Genomic DNA, 22,094 nt, shown 5'->3' on the forward strand with positions numbered 1-22,094 from the left:
AACAATATTTAAAAAAAATTTGGCTGTAAATAGAAATGTTTAATTGGCCCTAGTTCAAATATATCTCCCCTTGCGTAATTCATTTCTATGTTATTTCAAGCTCTCGAAAGCGATCACTCGAAAAATAAATCATCGTTTCGTTTTTGTGAAGCTATAAAAATAGCCATGGAAATAAAATTTTGTACAAGCGAAATCGCTGGGAGCGCACGAGTCAGTCATGCTTTCAAATTCATTAGGAACAAAGCAGTTAAAAACCAGTCGATTGGTTTGCAGAGTATTTTCATGCAACAAACAACTGCATTAAACTTACAACATTCTACAGTTCACATGCCACCGATAAAACTGCAACGTCTACTATCAGTTACTAGAATTTATTGCTATGGCTGTGCCATGCCGGTCTGCTCACTTACTTCCTACAATTGAGCATTTACCCTCGAGTAAATTTGCAACGCCATTGTCAGTGTTTAACCTTTTCACTATTATTTTTTCACTACTCATTCACTCCACTCTCTCACTCATTCCTTACTCGACAGATTTTTATTGCGCAAAAGTGATACACAATCCAAGGAGGAATTACCTGTCTACAATTACATTTTCGATCGGAACAATTTAACATGGGGCCAATATATGCGCATGTCGCGTGAGGGATTTCACGAACCATTTGACAAGGCATTGTGGTGAGTCTGATTACAAAAAAAGAAAACAAAAAAAGAAAAACAGAAGCAAATTGCATGCTAACTTACTTGTATAATGCCATACATATGGTTACATATTTAAGTACATTTGTGTGTATGTGAAAATATATTTACTTGTGCTGCACATCTATTGCTTATTTTGGTTTATTGGTTTATTTCTTGCCTACTTGACATGTTATCTGTACAGTTTAAGTTTAAGTTTAGAGTAGTAAACTCTTTTGTCTTGTGGAAGTTAACTAGGGAAACAACTGAACTAAATAAGTAATGAAGATGAGTCTGTACGCCTTTGACATCTTTTTTTTCAGCGCCATGAAGTTTCTACACCGCACGAACAAATTGAAAGACTAACTAAATTTCTTTTATTTTTATTATCAGTTTCTGTTTACAAACATCCACAAATAAGCACGAAACTTAAATAAATTATTACATTAAGAAAAGTTAAAGCTATAGAGCGAAAAAATAAAACACCAAAATTATTACAAAGGGTGGTTAAGTTTTAAGGGCCGGTGTTAATTTTGATTAAAGTAGAATTTTTTTATGAATTTATTATCATTTCTCTTTATTATGATAATAATGGTACAGCTCAATTACGTACAAAACAAAATATAGACCAAATCGCCGCCGCAGCTTCGGCGGCACACCTCCATTTGATGGTCCAAATTTTCGATGACGCTGAGTCATAATTGAGGTTCTACGCCGTTAATGTGCCGAATTATCTCATCCTTTAGCTCTTGAATTGTTGCTGGCTTATCGACGTACACCTTTTCTTTCAAATAACCCCAAAGAAATAAGTCCAACGGTGTCAAATCACATGATCTTTAGTTAGTCTGAAATTGAAAAGGTCAAATGAAATGCAGAAAAAAACTTGACGTTTAGGTGTGGCTCACATTCAACAACGGTCCTTGAAATGTAACCAACCTTTATGTAAAATAAACGAAATATACTATTTCTTGGGGTTACTTTAAATTTGAAGCTTAGTGATTAGTTTTGGATGCTGCGTTGATTATACAGTGTGTGTCAGGAGAAGGTTAGGTTAGGTTGAAGCGGTTGTCCTGTGGGACACACTCAGGCTCATAGCCCATTGTGATACCGCGTGGGGAGCTTGTCCCTATCTCTCCTAAAACCAGTGTGTGTTTTTCAAAAATTTTAGAACATCTCTGATTTCTATGGTACTGAGGTCTTCTAGCTCATTAAAAAATTGTCTACCCAGAATAGTAAACCTGCGTCTGGATAGAGCAGGGCAGTGGCACAGTAGGTGCGAGATTGTCTCTTCCTCGTCCTCATCTAGACAGCTTCTACAGAAGTCATGTGTTTGCACACCCATCCTTTGGGCGTGTCTGCCTATTAGGCAGTGCCCCGTTATGACTGAGATCAATGTGCTAAGACTGTGTTTATTTTGGCTTAGCAGAGATTCTGTGCGTTTAGCATTTAGAGTCGGCCAAAGTTGACGGGCGATTTTGCAGGTTGCTTCATTTCGCCATCTTTCGTTTGCTTTCTTTACAATTTCTTCAAGGATGTGTAGCGTACATGTTTGTAAGGGTATCCCTATGTCATTGTCTATGTGTTCGTCAGACAATTTAGTGCCGAGTCTTGCTAGTTCATCGGCTCTACAGTTACCCTCAATGTCGCGATGGCCAGGAACCCATGTTACCTTTAGGTGAAATGACTCAGCCATCTCGTTAAGAGATGTGCGGCATTTCATGGCTACCTTGGAGGTTGTCGACTGTTTTGTGAGGGATTTTATCGCCGCTTGGCTATCAGTGAAAATGTAGATATCATTTCCGCATATCGCATCACACTGTATCAGTGTCGCGGCTTTTATTATTGCCATCAGTTCAGCCTGAAAGCCACTACAGTAGTCGGGGAGCCGAAAACTGAAGCAGATCCCCAGATGTTCAGAATATACACCTCCGCCCACCCTGCCCTCGAGCTTTGAGCCATCTGTGTAAACATGGATGGACTCGCCCTGTCTCACGTCGTCCCGTTCCCACTCTTCCCTTGAGGGTAGGAGGGTCGTAAACGATGTAATGGCATGTATAGGCGGGAGTGCATAGTCCACCAGTCCGGGAAGCCCCAAAGTGCCAGCCAGGATTTTACCGTGGCCATAATCCGTATTTGACCACTTGTTTAGAGTGCTCAGCCTTATTGCCGCACTGCGTGCGTTATATATTGCCTGCAGATCTACCGGAAGGAGGTTTAGTGTCGCATATAATGCTTTCGATGGTGTGGTTGACATGGCGCCGGTTATCAGAACAGATGCTAGTCTTTGCACTTCGTCAAGTTTCTTGATGTTCACACCCTTCTGAATGGCATCCCACCATATTACTATACCGTAGTAGAGAATTGGCCTAACCACTGCTGTGTAGAGCCAATATATCATTCTGGGTTCCAATCCCCATTTCTTCCCAATAAGCCTTCCGCAGGAGTATGTTGCGGTCATAGCTTTCCGTGCTCTGTCTGCGACTGTGAGCCCCCAATTTAGCTTCCTATCTAGTATAAGTCCTAGATATTTTGCCCTTTCTGTTACTCTAAGTGGTTTCCCTCCTAGGAATATTTGTTGAAGAGTAGGTGTTTTGTGTTTCCTACTAAAAAGTATCAGATCCGTTTTTTCCGGATTTACCTCTAGTCCTCGACTTTTACACCAAAGTGATAGTCTGTTGAGAGATCTTTGTTGGAGGTCACATATTGTTGGAAGGTGTTTCCCCGAGATTGCTATTACGATATCATCGGCGTATAATATTATTTTACCTCCAATTTTTTCCAGTTCTTGTAGAAGATTGTTGACAGTTAGGTTCCACAGAAGTGGAGAAATTATCCCACCTTGGGGTGTACCCCTGATCGGAAATTTTTTAACAAATGTGTCACCCAAATTTGCGTTTATCGTTCGCCCAGTTAGCATTCGTTCTATAAACGAGACTATTGCATTGCTTACTCCCATTTCCGTTAGCGAAGTGGTAATTGCTTCCGGATATATGTTATTGAAAGCACCCTCGATGTCTAGAAAGGCAGCGAGGGTAAATTCTTTGTAGTGAAGTGATTTCTCGACTGTGTGAACTAGCTCATGGAGCGCTGTTTCCACTGATTTGCCTTTGCTGTATGCATGTTGGGAAGGTGATAGTTTGTCGCTAATCCTTCCTTTGATATGCACATCTAGCAACCGCTCTAAAGATTTTAACAAAAAGGATGATAGGCTAATTGGCCTGAAGTCCTTCGGTTTCGTATGTGTGGTTTTCCCCCCTTTGGGAATGAATACCACTTTTACTTCTGCCCATTTCTTGGGGATATAGTTAAGACGTATCGCTGCCTCAAAAATTAAGGCGAGTGTAGGTGCAATCATATCTTTTGTGTGTTGCAAATCAGCGGGAATGATTCCATCAGGTCCCGGTGATTTGTAAGGTTTAAAGCTGCCAATGGCAAATTTCATGTTGTCCTCCGTTATGAAATCTGTTGGGGGACTCTCGTAGTGAACCATATGGTGGGTTCTACTGTCTTCGTTGCAGAGACAACCTGGAAAGTGCGTCTGCATTAGTAATTCTAGTGTTTCTTCACTGCTGGTTGTCCAGTTGCCATTCTCTTTTATGAGGTAGCTAGGGTTACTGGGACTTGTTGATACTACTTTCCGGAGTCTACTGGTCTCCGAAACACTTTCTATTTTTTGACAGAAGTCTCTCCAAGACGCCGTTTTCGCTGCCCTTATGGTATACTTAAATCTACGCTGGCATTCTTTGTACCTGTCCCACGAGTTGGTTCTCCTCGCTTCGTTATACATAGTTCTGCATTCCCTTCTGAGGTTTGCTATATCAGTGGACCACCATGGAGGTTTCGGTTTTCCTCTTCTTGTTCTCTGAGGACATGCTGCTTTCGCAGCTTGTTGAAATGCTGAAGTCAGCTCATCAACCACTGAGTCGAGCTGGGGCTCGGAGTTAATTGTGTATGTCGCTGCTGGGAGATTGCTGGATAACGTGGTTTCAAACATCCCCCAGTCTGTGCGTCTGCGGTTTATAACCGGCTTGAACTGTTTAGTTGGCAATGAAATGGTGTACGTTAAGTACCTATGATCTGAGAAGGAGTTGTCTGTAGACACTATCCAATCCTTTAAAATTTGAGACCCTCGTTCATTGACACACGTGATGTCTAGAACTTCACTTCTCGTAGTTGTTACAAAAGTAGGGGTATCACCTATGTTACTAATATGAAGATTGTTACACATAATGAATTCAAAGATGTACTCACCACGTGCGTTCGTGTCTGAACTGCCCCAGACATGATGATGTGCATTAGCATCTGCTCCCAATATGAATGGGGTGCCACGTCTCGATGCTTCATGAACTGCGTCTCTTATGAGTTGTGATGGAGGTGGTTGCTCCGCGTCGTGTGCCATATAAGATGAGGCAAGCCATATCGTCCTTCCGCAGGACTCCACTGCCGTGATTACGTTATCCGCATCGCTAAATTGTATTAGTAAATATACATTAATACATTTCTTTGCTAGTATGCACGACCTGGGTTTACCTTTGTCAGTGACATAAACCAATTTGTACTCTCTGCTGCTCAAACCGCAAACCCGATCTTTTACGACCCATGGTTCTTGGATGAACACGATATCCTCTTCTCTTTCTGCGAGACGGAGGATGAGTGCGGCCGCCTTACTGTGGTGGAGATTGATTTGTACAATCTTCACCATCGCTATTGTAGGTTATTGAAGGGCAGCCAACCACGGTTTGGTCTGCGTTCTCTTCATCGGATATAGGGGGGAGAGACTCCTCATCCTCCATAGCGGAGAGATCGGAGTATTCCCCTTCCATGTCCTCTAAGGTAACCCTTTCGAAGAGTTCGCCTACCATGCCGGAGTTGGAAGCCACCTCATCGTTGTCTGTGACAACCTCGTTCACTTCCGCAGATGTAGCTATATTTTCTGCGGAGGTGCTTTTGCTAGCTACATCCTGTCTGTAGACATGGAGAGTCAGCGTTTGGAAGCCGTAGTTAATCTTCCATTTCCTGTTGGCAAGTGGGTCCAAAGATTCCTCATTGAGGATTATCACGGCCAGTCTCCTCATGCCGTCCACTTCGCCAATCTTTGCTACCTTCCAGTCGCTGGTAGGTGGTTCGGGGTTGCCTAGCTTTATTATATCCAGGACTTCCTCTGGATCCGAATGGAAGTCTGGTATCCAGGCTCTAGATCTTGGCCGGTTGGGAATGTCTTCTCGGCGGACCACATCAAGGCGGGCCCCCGGCCAAGGTTCCCCTATGCGATTAATCGCTAGGGTGTAAAGGTCCACGGAACGTTGTTCAGCGCACCTTATTAATTTGACGCGGGATTGAAACCATCCCGCATCCGAGCAGCTGGGTGGAGGTCCTGGATTTTCTTTCAGGATGTCCCTATACACCTTCCAGAGGCTCCTATTGATTAAGTCCCAGTTTGCTTGAGAGATCGCACCATCATGGGAACTGCGATCAATCACTGCCCGTACATGGCTTCCTTTCGCTACTTCCGCGAAAGACCTCTTCGGAGTGACTTTAGTAGTTTGAGTGGCGGACACCTTAGTTCGTTTGGCTTCAGCCGATGTCCCTTCACTCGATCTCTTCCGCTTGCCTTGTGCGGAGTCCATTTTGGCCTTCTCCCGGTGTTCGGTAATGAAGGCTTCAGCCCACGCCTTGGAGTCTGACTGTTCCTCCGTCAGATCCTCTTCTCTAGTGTCCTTCAGTCTCTCCAGGATTCTGAAGGCCGATCGCCTGGTACGATAGTACCTTTCTGATGCACTTATTTGCTTCCGGGGGTGGGTACTACCCGGGGCAGTGATAGTGCCAGAAGGGCAGACATCGGAAGCCATTGGCTTAGCCATGTGGCCCGATGCTGCCGACGTTGAGGGGGGTGTTTCTCCTTTCGGAGTTCCCGTGCCACCTGGAGTGACAGGGACAGCAAGGTCTGCTTGTCTTTTGACAGGGCAGCTCTTGCTTCCCAAGGATTTTGTTGCGAGGGGGGGTCTATTGCTGGCACCAGACGTAGATGGTGTGTCATCCTCAACTTGTCTTAGGACAGGGTTGGGATTGTTGCCAGTGAAAGGTCTCGCTGCCGTAGAGGCAGTCCCCGAAGGGACGGAGCGGGAGTTAGGCCCTGGCTTGGCCACAGGCTTCACTCCGCTTACATTCGTGGTCTTCCTTATGGAAAGACCTGACCTTCCTGAGGGATTTGGTCTTAATTTGTGGGTGCCTTGGTTGTCCGAGGCTAGGTTTTTTTTAGAGTTCATATTCATTTCATAATCGTCCGCACTGCTCGACGTGGCGAACGTGGCGGACTAAGATTTTTAGGGGGGAGAGGGGAGATGTCGACCATGGCAGTCCCCTGAGGTGACCCAGTTTCAGAAGGGCGCCGTTAAAATACAGCCGGATACCCCTGGCTGCAAACCATCCATTGGGCACGGTGACGCGTAACACCCTGGATTAGGGGGGTGCAGGAGAGGAGATGATGGGATACCAGGTTAGGGATAGCAGTGGGGAGATCGTCGGTACGGTACTCTCCACATGGTGATTGACTGGCCTCCGCCGTTTTCCGGATGGTTGGCCAGCCGATACCCATGTGGAGCTTCCCTCTTAGTTCGTGGTGGGTTAACCCTCATGATATGGGGGCTAAACCAGCACTTAAGCCTCATCCCCGCGGCAAGGAGACCAACATGATGAGGTGTCAGGAGAAAGAACCGGTTTTTTTTTCTTGTAATAGGACTATGAATAAGTTCGTGCGGTTTTTTTCGAAATTTGAAACTTTATTGACGTAAAATGGTTACAAATTTAATATTCAAAATATTGTCCATCGCTTACTACTACTTTTTCCCATCTTTCTGGCAATTCACGGATTCCCTTTGTGAAAAATTCGGTCGGTTTTGCCGCAATCCACGAATCGATCCATTTTTTGACTTCATCGTAATTACGGAAGTGCTGGTCAGCCAGGCCATGTTGCATCGATCGGAAGAGATAGTAATCGGATGGCGCAAGGTCTGGACTATACAGCGGGTGGGGTAGGACATCCCATTTGAGCGTTTCTAAGTATGTTTTGACCACTTGTGCAACATGTGGCCGAGCATTGTCATGTTGCAAAATAACTTTGTCGTGTCTATCGGCGTATTGCGGCCGTTTTTCTCGCAGTGCTCGGCTCAAACGCATCAATTGTCGTCGGTAGACATCCCCCGTAATCGTTTCATTCGGTTTCAGTAGCTCATAATACACAACACCCAGCTGGTCCCACCAGATACACAGCATAACCTTCAGGCCATGAATATTCTGCGCCGACGTCGATGTTGAAGCATGGCCAGGGTATCCATACGTTGCCCGACGTTTTGGATTGTCGTAATGGACCCACTTTTCATCGCCAGTCACAATTCGATGCAAAAAACCCTTTCTTTTGTGCCGTTGAAGCAGTTGTTCGCATGCCATAAAACGGCGTTCAACGTCTCTTGGCTTCAATTCATACGGCACCCAATGGCCTACCTTTCGGATCATTCCCATGGCTTTTAAACGTTTGGAAATGGTTGATTGATCAACTCCCAAAGTTTTTGCAACCTCTTCTTGCGTTTGAGCCGGATCTTGATCGAGCAATTCCTCCAATTCGGTATCCATGAACTTTGGCGGCGCACCCTCGCGTTCTTCGTCTTCCAAGCCAAAATCACCACTTTTAAAGCGTGCAAACCACTTCTGGCACGTTCGCTCAGATAGAGCATGCTCACCATAAACTTCCACCAAGATACGATGACTTTCGGCTGCTTTTTTCTTCATATTAAAATAATGAAGAAGAATTCCCCGCAAAAACACATTATTTGGCACGAAATTCGACATTTTCAAGTGTGGTAAAAATATTGTTGTTTACGCTTCAAATAAAAAACTTATACTGACGTTTGTGCCTTACGACAGTAGCTCTCCAATGAATGTTTGGAAATGTGGATCGATGGAATAATAATCAAGTTACGCCATCTGTTGTAAAACCGCACGAACTTATAAATAGACCTATTAACTTCACTGTAACTGCTTTTTGCTGCGTAATAGTCCCACTCAAGGGCTACGACGCCAGTGCTAACTCAGTTTAGTGTCGCTCGAGACTTTCCCGTAAACGCAACCAAACAAATATGAGTGAGAACAACGCGAAGCGTTTTGAGGCGGAATTTTTATACACGTATTCAAAAGGGCCGAAATTATCTTACGCCGCGGCTGCACAAGTAATTAAAAAATCAAAAAAGTTTGTTGTGATGTGGAGTAAGCGATTTAAGGTTTAAAAGAGTGTTGATGACTTTTCCGAGTGCGGCTTGAAGCGAGTGATGACAAAACAAAGGCAGAATAAAGTGATCGACCAACTTTTTAAGCGGGATTCTGCTTTGTGACTACGCCAAGCACCATCAGTTCTTGCTAAAACGGGAATAGGTGTGGGACAACATCGAAATCACTGCTCTCGGAAAAAACGCATTGCGAAACAACAGAACAAGAATTGACCAGTCACTCCCAGTCCACAGACGTCAACCCCATAGAAAATGTGTGGAGAACTATGAAAATGCATCTTGCTGGAGGGCAGCTCCTGCATCAAGTTCGCAAACTTTGACCTTGTTTGTCGACGAGCTTTGCAGAAAAGCTGGTTCAAAGCATGTAGAAGATGCCAGGCTATACTCGACAACGATGAAGACTACTGGGTTGCCCATATTCGACGGACCCATGTGTTTTTTTTTTAATCAAAGAAAAACACAATTTTTTTGATGTTGACGATAATAATCATTTTATTTATTTGGTTCAAGTAGATTTGTTGACATCACTTTTCGAATATGATATCTCTCAAATGGTCGCCTTTAGCCTGTACGGCGTATTGTGCCCATTTTGCAGCATTTTCCATAGTTTTAACTAACATTTCGGCTGGAATAGTGGCTATTTCCTCACGGATGTTGTTCTTGAGCTTTTCTATGGTCTTTAGCTTATTAATATAAACCCTTGATTTTAAATATCCCCACAAGAAGAAGTCAGGTGGCGTTAATTCGCGTGGCGTGTACTGCTTCTGCTTGGACTGACGCTTCCAACGCGGTATGTCATTAAGCGATCTAACGCTTCTGTAAAAAGATACAGGATTGCCAGATGGGTTCGTCGAATATGGGAAACCCTACATTTTGGTAGTATTAAGTATATTTTTTGTATGTACTTTCTTTTATTATTTTTTTATGTATCAAAACAAAGTAGTTCCACCACAACCCCAAATATGCACCACATCTATGCAAAAAATTTATATGTTTAAAAAATATTTCTATTTCACTTTTAAATCTGTTTACCTATAAAAAATAATTTAATACCATTTTAATTCCCCTCATATTTTTTTCTATTTGTGCATACTTCGGAATGGATGCTGCTTCATGGTTTCGTTTCGCCGTTGGTAATGTAACCTAAATATGGGTATGCGTATTTCACCTGCAATGCTTCTGTAATAAAAACTTAAACCATGAAAACAACAATACAACAATACGGATATACAAATGCAATTCAACAAATACCACTATTTTTGCGGTGCACCTGGCGTATGAGCAACATTTAACCAATACACTGCATTGCCATCTATCTTCCGTATGCCACCAATGCACTTATATTTGTATTTACCACAATTGCATGGGTATTTTTGCCGTTTAAATTGACTTGACCGCATTCGAACTATTATTCAACGGGCATCTATACACCGTTCATTGGTCGTGTATTTGGCTTTGTTGAAATTCCATTGTTGTCACAGGTGTTTCTCCTACGTTATAATTCCTTCAAAGCCAATACATTCGACCGTTGCATTCTTCCTACACAATATACCGGCTTATGTATTAGATTTTATCGCAATGGTCACTGGACAAAAGCGCATGTAAGTATAAATAGTCTGTAGCAAATGGAGTGGTAGAGGTAATGTGTCTTTATACTTTCATACCTACGGGCGTATGCTTGCACACTGAAATTGGGATATTAGCTTTTAGGTTGGGTATACGTTTTTGAAATACTTTTCTGCATTTGTAGAGGTTATAAAGGAAAAAAATATTAAAAATTATGTGGAAAAATATCGACTTTATTCAATACGGTTGTGCCATTGCTTGATTTGGGTCACCTGCTGTTGGGAACAATTTCTTCTACCAGTTAGCTTTCCATGCTCACAATGGATATCAACGCGGAACTGAGAATTTCTCAACAAAAACAAAAAAAAGGCAATTTTAGTATTCTAAATCTCTACTCTTGACCTCCAGAGTTTTTTTCTGAGTTTTTAGCTGGCTGATATACCCGATGGTCGGTCTTGGCCACTACCAAAGTGTTGCGCCAATCGTCTATGCATTGCGCGCGTTGACGCCAGTTAGAAATACCAAAGGCGGTCAGGCCGTCCTTTATTGCTTGTTCCACAGATGCATTCCGAAAAGAACGCCTTCTTTGCTGGAGAGTTATTTTCCATTCGCTCAACGTGATCTAGCCAGCCCAGCGGCTGAATTTTGATGTGCTTGATTACATGGATATCCGCACATACAGCTCATACAGCTCGCGGCTCCACCTTATTCGATATGCATCATTCACTCAAATCCGGCCATACATCCCGCGAAGAATTTTTCCCTCGAAAGCTTTTAATAAATACCCATCGGTGTTCGTCAATGTCCAGGATTCAGCGCCATACAGTAAAAGCGGGATGATGAGTGATTGATAGAGCATCAAGAAAGGGCTCTGCTTTTCAATTGTCTAGCCCAAAGTAGCACCTGTGGGCAAGACTTATTCCTCGCTGGATCTATTAGCTGGCGTTGTTGCCCGTGTTTGCGCTGAATCCTGCGAAGACCAGGTCCTTGACTACGTCCAATTCGTAATTGTCAATTGCAACCTGTTGTCCAATACTTGTTGGTTGTTAGCACAAGGTATTTTGCCTTCCCTCGTTTACCGCACGACCCACTAGACCAGGGTAAGCGAGCAGCATGACACTTTTATTGAAGACAGTGCCGGAGAGGTTGTTGTTGTAGCAGCGTAAACATTTCCCATATTTATATATGGGGAATGCTGCTGAAGTGACAATCCTTTGCCGGATATAAATCTGGATACTTCCGGTTACACAGAACCGACTGTCGTGGGTGGCGCAAATAATTTTAACCATCATCAAAAAAGCTCATGTTGAGGGATCGCCTTATTTGAAGCGCCGCTTCGTTCCAAATGGCTCAGATAGGTCTTTGCCAATTTTCACTGCACTGGTGGCGCTTGTTAAGGTCCTCTTGCAAAGCCTGATGAGCTTTACGGGAATGCCAAATTCACATATGGCGATATACAACTGAACCCTTTGCGTGCCGTCAAATGCAGCTTTGTAATCAACGAAAAGATGGTGGGTGTCGATCTGCCTCTCTCGGATCTTCTCCAGGATTTGGCGGAATGTGAAAAGCTGGTCGAAAGTAGATTAACCAGGCCTGAAACCACATTCAATCAGCTCAATCAGCCTGTTGGCGAGGGGCTCCCGCCTTCCACAAAGAACGCTTGATAAGATCTTGTATGTGATACTCGGAAGGCTTATCCTACGATAGTTGGCGCAGTTCGTGGGGTCATTTTTCGTGGGTCTGCCTTGAAGTGCTCTGTCGGCCGTCCATCCGCATCCCCAGCTTTGTTTTTCTTAAGCCGGGCAATAGCTCATCACCACATTTAGTAGTTTTGAGAAGTGACTCTTCCATATCATCAGCATGCTCTATACGTCTGTTATCAGGTTTCCGTTTACATCTCTGCAGGAAAAGGCCCTGGTATTGGAACCATTCGGTATAATTCTTGTCCAAAAATATTTCCTCTTAGCTAGCTAAGTTTTTAATCCCGCGTAGTAGCCAATGAGAAGCATAGAAACGATCTGTCTAAAGCTCCGAAATCTGATCTGAACAGCTCCACTCCGACACTACCCAGCAGACTCAGCCGTTGCTGTAAAGCATTCAAGTTGTCCTATAAATATTAAACACTTCTAGTTATATGTGCAAGCAAGAAATTCATCAAAATCGAGCTTGGAAACATAATAACGCACTCATTAATACCGAAATTCTATGCCTACATATACAAGGTGTTCAGAAAATGATGGAAAATATTTGAAGAAGTATTAGTATGGATGAAAAGGAGCAAATAAGTCTGAATAAACATGGATTCACAAACTAAAGGTTTTTAATATGACAATTTTTTTTCAGCTGTTTTGTTACTGCTTACTGCTGTTTTTATTACTCCTCAATTTCGTGAAAATTCTTATCGTAGGTCGCTAATGTTTTGTGAACTTATTTGTGTTGAATTCGAAGTAAATTTTCCGCTGCCAACACAGCGGGACTTACACGAACCGTTCGGAGTAAAAGAAGTATATCTATGCACCTTTGTCTTGGAATCCAAATCAGAGAAATGTTACCCGCACATCCAAGAGATTTGATCTCCTCCTTACAGGCGTTGACCAAGAAGCTGTGAGTGAAGTCAGAGATAACAGTTTCGCTAGAGATTTTTGACTCATTTCAATCCTGCCTGCTTGGAATGATTGTCGTAGCACGACCCTCAAACTCCAGTTTTCGGATAGAGAGATATGTACGAAGTTCCAAGAAATGCGGCTTTTACTGGCCAAAAATGCTATCATGTCCCTCGAGAGATTGCCTACAGAGGCAAACCTCTTTTAACCTGTTTGCACTTTGACCAGCGATGGAAATAACGTCAATCTGAAGTAAGTGCAAAACGGCATTAAGGCCAGCACTGGGACAAGTTCCATATGTTCCGGTGATGCCAATATAAGCAGTCCTTTGCGTTTCCCCCAGTCTAGTGATATTATAGCCCTTCCGAAGAGCTACCCACCAAACCAGGTATCCATATTTTAGATTAATATACGAGTGTGCATCTAAATAAATAAAATGTAGGCAGGGCTTCTGGAAAAAGTAGCACATTTTCCGGTTTACCTGGAAAAATTAAGTAGGACAGCCGCTTGAAAAAGAGCATAGTCCAGCGCAAAAGAGGACTGATGGTTACCGTCCATATACATATAAGTAGTGTACCTACAAAATCTTTATTTCCTTTTAGAAAAATAAGTTTTCGGTACTTGCTGCCTTAAAAAAATTGCTATTTGAGTTGGTGTTATAAAGAAAAAGGTTTAGACTTTCGAAGAATTTGAGTTCTTTTGACTTGATTCATTCATGGAGCCAGTTTGCGATGCTTTCCTAAGAAGTGAATCGCTCTCCAATAAGGGCTGACTGCATTGATCGGTACAGATGTTAATCCGAAGGTGCAATATCTAGGGAATACAGAGGTTGGAGTAAGATTTCCCAATTTAGTCCCTATAAATATTTCCGGACCGATTTAGCAACGTGTGGCCTGGCGTTGTCATGCAGCAAAACTCGTTTGTCATGTCTACCGTCCCATTCCGGCCGCTTTTATTTGAGAGCTTGACTCAAACGCATTAGCTGCCGTCGGTAACGATTGTCGGTGATGGTTTTAGATGGTTTAAGGAGTTCATAATAGATGACACCCTTCTGATCCCACCTGATGCGCAACATAACCTTTGCAGCATGAACATTTTTTTTCGCTGTTGACGGACTTGGTTGACCTGGCAGGCTCTAATATTTTCGACGCTTAGGGCTATCATAATAGATACATATTTCATCGCCAGTGACAACGATGCGATGCAGAAAACCTTTTCATCTCTGCCGTTCAAGAAGCATCTCACACGTCACCAAACCTTTCTCGATATCCCTACCCTTCAATTGGTGGGGCACCCAGTTATCTGCTTTGTGGACCACTCCCATCGCGTGCAAACGTTTACCGACGTTTACCGCAAATGTTGTTTTCTTCGAGACGAGCGTAGACATTTTTGACGTCAGTTAAAAAACGATCTTTACGCTTCAAACGAATGTTGACTGCTGCGATCGAGATCACACATATACACCTTCAAATCACCAGTATATTACTAGAGCGAACACAAAAATAGTATCAGCAGCGACACCTCTTTTAGGGCGGAAACTTATTCCCATACCCAATATAACAATTTCATATTATTATATTACTTGATAAGTTTTGAGCTTGAACTCGACAACATTGAGCTTTTTCGAGTAATTCGAGCACTACAGGGTCCGGCACTCGAAGTGTAACCGAGTTGAAACCTCTCGCGCAGCTGATGCACGGCCACCAGCTGTCTGTCAGTTGGCTAAATGACAGTCCACAGTATTGTCTACAAGCGCGCGGAAGCATTTTGCCGAGAGTAAACGCGAAGAAAGAAAGTCAGTAATGGATTTTAAACGGAATAGTGTGATTGCATTATATTTGGCTGGAAAATCACAACCACCGATTGTTCGTGAGCCCGAACTCCTTAAAGTAAATAAAGTTTTTGTTTATCGCACCATTACTCGTTACAATGATACTGGTAACATCGGGAAACGTCATGGAGGTGGTCAACAAAAGACTGCAACGTCACGTGAAATGGTTCAAAAAGTGAAGAAGCGACTTGAGCGAAATCCCCGGCGAAGTGTCAATTAAATGGCGAAAGAACTGAAAATAACCGACCGTAGCATCCGCCGCATACTGAAATATGATCTCAAGGTCAAGCCTTACAAGATCCAAAAGGCGCACGATCTCACACCAAAGGATCAACAAGTCAGACTTGAGAGATCGAAGGAGTTGCTTCGCTTGGCCGTAAGCCGTCAATTTCCGAACATTGTGTTTTCTGATGAGAAAATTTTTCAAATTGAGCAATTCGTAAACTTCCATTTGACCGACCGTTCATACGAGAATTTGAGTCATCGATTGGCCACCAGGAGACAATACCCACCACAGATAATGGCTTGGGCCGCTGTAACCGCAGCTGGACGCTCTCCAATCATTTTTGTCGAGCCTGTCGTTAAGGTAGAAGTGAAAGAGTATCGGGAAAATATTCTGTAGATTGTTTTGAAGCCGTGGGCAGACAAACATTTCGGTAGCAGATCATGGACGTTTCAACAGGACTTGGCACAGTCTCACAAAGCTCGAGTGCACCAAGAATGGCTAAAAAACAACGTTTCGAACTTCATAACATCCACACAATGGGTATCAAATTCACCAGACGCGAATCCGATGGATTATTCGCTTTGCGCCATTTTGGAGAGTAAGGTCCGACTTGAAGATTCACCAGTCTCGAGGCGCTGAAAAAAGACATTGTCCGCGAGTCTGCCAAAATACCTGGAAGTCACATTTGGGCAGTTTGCGATTTGTTTCTGGACCGTCTCAAGGCCATAGTCAAGGCAAAGGGTGGTAATATCGAGCAAAATTAAGTTGATTCTTAGTTTTGGGTTATTTTCAGAAATGCTTTTAAATAAAATTGAAAATTTTTGTTTACTTGCTTAAAGTGTTCGAAATCTCGGCAATTTCGAACAAACATTTTACCATTTGAGCAGTGAACGAGTTTCGAGTTACTGACGCTGCGCTCTACCCCGGTAGCTGGAGCTCTAGCACATAGGCACAATTTTTATTTAAAAATTTAAATGTCCTGTAACTCCATCTGGTATCGCTAGGGAACAAAAGGTCTATGCGTGGCTTGTTGCCAACTAGGCTTACCTCATCTAACCTAAATGTCGTGTAAATAAAATTTAATTTGTTGTTGTCATATTTAAAAAAAAATATAGAAGTTGGATTATCTGTTAATGCCATAGGAAAGCCTAGACTGTATCGAAATTTTTAGTCTTGATTTGGTCTTATACTCGTCGAGAAATATCAAAACAATCTCTGCTACGCCACCTTAAAAGTACCTAATAGGTGTTTCATTTTGCGGCACCGTGCAACAACAGTAAATATTTACCTGAAAAATATGTGTACGCTACCATTAAACATTTCATTTACTCCTATATAAGTACATATTTATTTTGTTGGTATCCTCCAACTTTCGCGGAAATACAATTTAAACCCATATGCTTGTGTGTATCTGTGGTATGTTTTTCATGGCTTTTTTCGACGTTAATACTTAATTCACGTTTCTTGGTTTTCTCTTCTACTTCTCTCTCTCTCTCCTGCTCAGCTATATAAAAGCGTATCGTAAAATTTCGCGCGTCATTTATATGATGTCTTGGTTTGGCTTGAAAGACTGGAGATTCGCCCACAATAATATTGATGAATTGGATGCGATGGTTGGCAAGACACAAGAACGGAATTTATTACAATTCAATATGGCTACCATTAATTGGAAGGAATATTTTCGTTCGTATCTAAGTGGTATACGGCGATATTTCTTCAAGGATAATGATAATAAATTGCAGCAGCGACGTATATTTTATCGCAGGTACATAAGTTTTCCTCATTTAAGTATGTACGAGTATTTGGGTATGAATGTATATATTTGCGTATACAAAAATGTTCAGTTATCTGTTTAAATGTACGTATGTATGTGTGTAGCAGGTATGTATGGAAACGAGCGCTTATTTGTTTCCATCTTAAGTAGTTTTTAATTACTTTATGATCGTTGCTTTTCGCTTTTCGCCTTATGCTTACATAACTCGATGGCTTTTGGCCTGAGGTGAGCTAAGATATGGCCGTATGGCCTCTTTGCGCTTAAGCTGCCATATATACATACACACATATATATGTAGATTAAGCGCAAATGCACACTATGTACGTACAATAGAAGTTGGCTTTTTAATTTCCTTTTATGTTCTTTCGCTGTTAGACCCATATTCACATTGTTATTGTTTGCGCAGGAACTTTTATTTACTTCCTATTTGTTTTTGCTTATTTTCAGACTACTGCTGTTGCATCAGCTACTCAAATCAACACTCGGATTTGCTCTAATTGCGTGTCTTATAAAAATGTACTTCAAAATTTTTCATATCATACCAAAAACTGCATTTTAACCTAAGCATCGATGAGGAAAATTAATTTGCACTTAAAGTTTTTGGACCATGAAATTCCAAGTGGCGATATTTGCTTATATACATAAATATGTTTGTATGTAATAAACGCCCAATGAGGGAGAAAAAGTTCACGGTTCTACGACAACTCGTTTTTTCTTTTGGGAAGCGCATTTTATTGGTAAGCTGAGCAAATTGAAATAAATTTTATGCGGTTGAAAAGTATTTCGGTACCTAGAATTTTTTGCATTTTGGGAGGTAGCAGAGGCAGCGGGGAGCTTATTGCTGTCAGAAATTTGAGTGAAATATTTCGAATGGCGTTTAGAAATTTCGGCGTTTTTAATTATTTTGGGTGCATACTTTCTGGCTTTAAGGTGGAGTAGACAGCCTCGCAAATAAATCTTTTAACACTGGGGCAGCTCCTCGAGACAAGGAGTTTTTCAATAATTTTTGCGGAAAAACTGAGAGTATTTATTAACTTAAAATAAATTACATATTAATATTCATACTTAAATGAATATACACCACTTCTATTTTTAAAAACGGTGGTTAAATTTTAAGGGCCGATGTTGAATGTGAACTACACCTAAACGTCAAGTCTTTTCTACATTTCATTTGACGATTCTCAATTTCAAAATAACTCAATTTGAACAATGGAGAGGCACACAATCGAGCAACGCATTAAAGTTATTCAGGCTTATTGTGAAAACTGCCGTTCAAATCAAAATGCATATCGCGCACAACGTGAAGAAAATCATCTTGAGTGATGAACACATTTTCACCTCAGTGGATTCGTCAATAAGCAGATTGCCGCATTTGAGCGAATGATAATCCAACAGTGATTGCCGAAAAACTAATACACCCACAAAGAGTGACGGTTTGGTGCGGTTTATGGGCCGGCGGCATCATTGGGCCGTAGTTTTTCCAAGATGAGGCCGTTCAGGCAGTTACTGTGAATAGTGTTCGCTATTGTGAGATGATGACGAACTTTATATGGCCCGAATTGAAAGATATGGATGTGGACGATATACGGTTTCAACAGGACGGTGCCACTTGTCACACAGCTAACGAAACAATGGCTCTTTTGCGCGAAAAATTTGATGGCCGAATGATCTCACGTCGCGACGATGTCAATTGGCCGCCAAGATCATGTGATTTGACACCGTTGGACTTCTTTCTTTGGGGTTATTTGAAAGAAAAGGTGTACGTCGATAAGCCAGCAATAATTCAAGAGCTAAAGGATGCGATAATTCGGCACATTAACGGCATAGAACCTCAATTATGCCTCAGCGTCATAGAAAATTTGGACCATCGGATGGAGGTGTGCCGCCGAAGCCGCGGCGGCTTTTAGGCCGTACTTTGTCTCATGCGTAATTGAGCCATACCAGTATTATCATAATAAAGAGAAATGACAATAATATTTTAAAAAAATTGTATTTTATTCAAAATCAGCACCGGCCCTTAAAACTTAACCACCCTTTACAAAAAAGAAAAATTGTGGCGCTACAGCTGTTCAAACAGGGCTCCATTAAATTGCGCCATGGAATGTACTGCCTTTTGTAATCAACATAAATAAATCAGACAAAATTTGTTTATTAAAATAAGTTATTCCCTTTTGCACTTCCTTTTTTGTAAAGAAAAAATATTATTAGGTGCGCAACTATATTAAGTTTCCGCTTTTTGTCAATAGATGCCGCCAGCATCGCCAAGTTTCGACATATGGTAAACATACTTCGACACATTAGTGATTTTGTTTTGGTATCAGATACTTTTGGTTTTGTAAAAATGTCTGATTTTGTACCGAATAATCGTCATTTGCGGGAAATGTTGATTTTCCTCTTCCATTCGAAAAAAAACGGCGGCTCAAGCGCATCGAGAGCTACGAAAAGTTTATGGAGTTGCCGCTTTAAGTGAAACAACGTGCCGAGATTGGTTCCGTCGCTTCAACGAAGGTAATTTTAATGCACGAAATCCGCTGAATCTCCTAAAGTAATTCGAATTTTGAAAAATCCGTTGAAGGGCATATTTTTGAAGGTATGAAAATATGCAAAAAAAAAATCGTTTTTTTTTCAAATTTCTAGACCAGAGTACCCCCTTAAAGAAGATATGCGACTAGCTGACATTACAACAATTTTCAGAGCAAAATATAGTTTACTAAAGCTAAATGCACCTACGTATGGAAATACCCAGAAAATATGCACCCTCTGCAATTTAAACGCGGAAGAAGATATGCACCACTTCTTAGGAAGATGTTCGGTACTGAAGGAGATCAGAACCAAATACTTACTCGCTAGGAAGCTAAATGAAGCAGAAGAGATAGATATACTTAATGGCCGCAATTGGAAAAGACTAACTTGTTTTATATACTCAATCTTACGCCATAAAGCATTTCTTATTGCAGAGTTTAATTTTTGTTTAATTTTGAGTGTGACAGACAACGTTGTTATTGCCACAACTTTATTATTTCTTTCTTTATGTATTCATGCCCATATTTAAATGAATTTTTGTAAAATTTTTTGAAATGTAAAATGCAATATTTATGAATAAATTAAGAATTACTACTACTACTTCTGACTTTACACATCAGCTGAATATTCGCAGTTTAGTACGCCTGGAGACTAGCGAACTCGCCCATACTGAATGCATTCGCCCGAACGCCGCACTTGCTTTGCTCTGCCTGTAGTTGACATCTTTATCTACCGTGATAGTACACCCGAGGTTTCGACAAATTCCACCGGACATCCGTCAACCAATATAGGTTTTTTGTTATGATTGACTTTCATAGCCTTTGCATTGGTGATGTTGCGTGACAGTGCGTACCAGCGTGACTAGTCTGTCAGCCTTCGCTTGCATATCAGTGAGTTTAAGAGAGAGGATTCAAATGCCATCGGCGGAGTTCAGGTGCTCAAGCTGTCTGATGAAACTCCATATGATGCCTCATTTGTGCAGGCATCGCATTCTTTGTATCTATAAATTTTCCAACCCCAGCAAAATCTCCCAACTCACTCCCTAAACCCTAAAGAAAATAATCCTATCCTATCCAAACTCATTCCCGCACAACAATCAGCGCAATACTCTACATAATGCAATAACAATAGAAAAACATTGTTTGATACAAAATATTTGTGGATTGGCAAAAAAAAATTTGTTTCTGTTATTAGCAGAGTTTAATTAGCAAAGTTATCGCATGTCAAATTGAGGTGGCAAAAAAAGTAACTAATACCTGTTATCCTATATATCACAGCAGTTAGTAGACATAAATACTAATATTTTTTAAAACGATTTTAGTAATAATTACACTAATTGGTGGCTCATGAAATACCTAAACCACAAAATGCGAATTTATATTTGTTGAACAAATAAACTAAAATTTATTATTGCTTTTACATTTTTACTTAAGGCAATCCTATGCTGCCTAGTGGACATGTTTTTCGCATTTTATTTGCAGTTATCCCTTGTTGTCTTTTTTAAAACTACGCGGATATAATGCGACGGGAACAATGCGCACAAATCGTATTCCGCCAGGCTCTCCACTGCTGCATACACAAATCTTCAAGTGAGTGGAAAGAGGTTACGCGGAGTTATTTGCGATGAGAAGAATTGACATTTGTTTGGTGAAATGGAACGATAATAATGTTGCCTGCATGTTATCTACCATCATTGGTGAAAATCCGGAATGAATGGCACGGGGTTATTCCGAGGAGCCAAACTAAATGTACCCTGTACTTGTGCGCTCACGGAATACCATAAATGTATGTGCGGAGTAGACTGACTCGACCAAAATTTTTCCCAATACCGCATCGCATGCAGAGGATTCAAATATCGTCGTCCAGCATTTTTTCCTGGCTGATAGATGCTGGTGCTCAAAATGCTTGGCTGCTTAATCGAAAAGGGCAACCGACAATGACACAGCTGGAGTTACGACGCCAATTAGCGGTATACTATTGCAAGCATTAAGGTATTAAACCTAAATCATCTGATGCGTTGTGCTGCCACAGATATGCACAAAAGTTAGATCGAGCTTAATACACTCTTCGTTATGATCAGACTGGACATTTTGTAGTACTGGCCAATCGGAGACATTGTGTCGGTGTCAAAGATGCAAAGTTAATGGATGAAAAGAGGGTATAAAATGCAACGTAGGACTTTGCATAGTTTTTTCCCAATTTCCATACCAAACCCTGATTTATTTCAGTTCAACGAATACCTCTTTCTTTTATGCTCATAAACTAATTTTTTCTTTGGTTAAAAGTTTAAAGAACATATTTTGTGAATGTTTTTCAAAAGGCATGCCCTAAAATTATTTCCCCTTTCATAAATTATTTCCCCTTTACTTCGTATCTTCCGGAAAAGTACAACTATGCAACTGAAAATATACTTTATTTTCGCGCTCAACAGGGGAAACTTTTTTTTATTCCTTGATAAATTATTCAAGAATTCCATTCAATTGAAAATGAACAAACTATTAGGTTGGGACACAACCCTCATGCTTGGAGGAGGCGGCTAGCACTGAGCACTTTGCCTGTGAGTGTCCTGCCTTTGCTAAAGCACGGCTACGAGTTTTGGGTTCCGATGTGGTGAG

At 41.5% G+C, this 22,094-nt stretch overlaps 1 protein-coding gene across 1 annotated transcript in view; it reads left to right on the top strand.

The window, feature by feature from the left end:
* Positions 1 to 17,639, top strand: part of LOC128861059 (fatty acyl-CoA reductase wat) — a 65,385-nt gene extending 47,746 nt beyond the window's left edge. The window contains exons 9-12 of the mRNA XM_054098948.1: positions 534 to 677; positions 10,438 to 10,557; positions 16,687 to 16,947; positions 17,404 to 17,639. Coding sequence (XP_053954923.1) covers positions 534 to 677; positions 10,438 to 10,557; positions 16,687 to 16,947; positions 17,404 to 17,515 — 637 coding nt within the window. The 3' untranslated portion in view covers positions 17,516 to 17,639. The remainder of the gene's footprint in view (positions 1 to 533; positions 678 to 10,437; positions 10,558 to 16,686; positions 16,948 to 17,403) is intronic.
* Positions 17,640 to 22,094: the final 4,455 nt, after the last annotated feature.

The sequence above is a fragment of the Anastrepha ludens genome, chromosome 4, assembly GCF_028408465.1.
Source record: "Anastrepha ludens isolate Willacy chromosome 4, idAnaLude1.1, whole genome shotgun sequence".
NCBI classification, from domain to species: domain Eukaryota; kingdom Metazoa; phylum Arthropoda; class Insecta; order Diptera; family Tephritidae; genus Anastrepha; species Anastrepha ludens.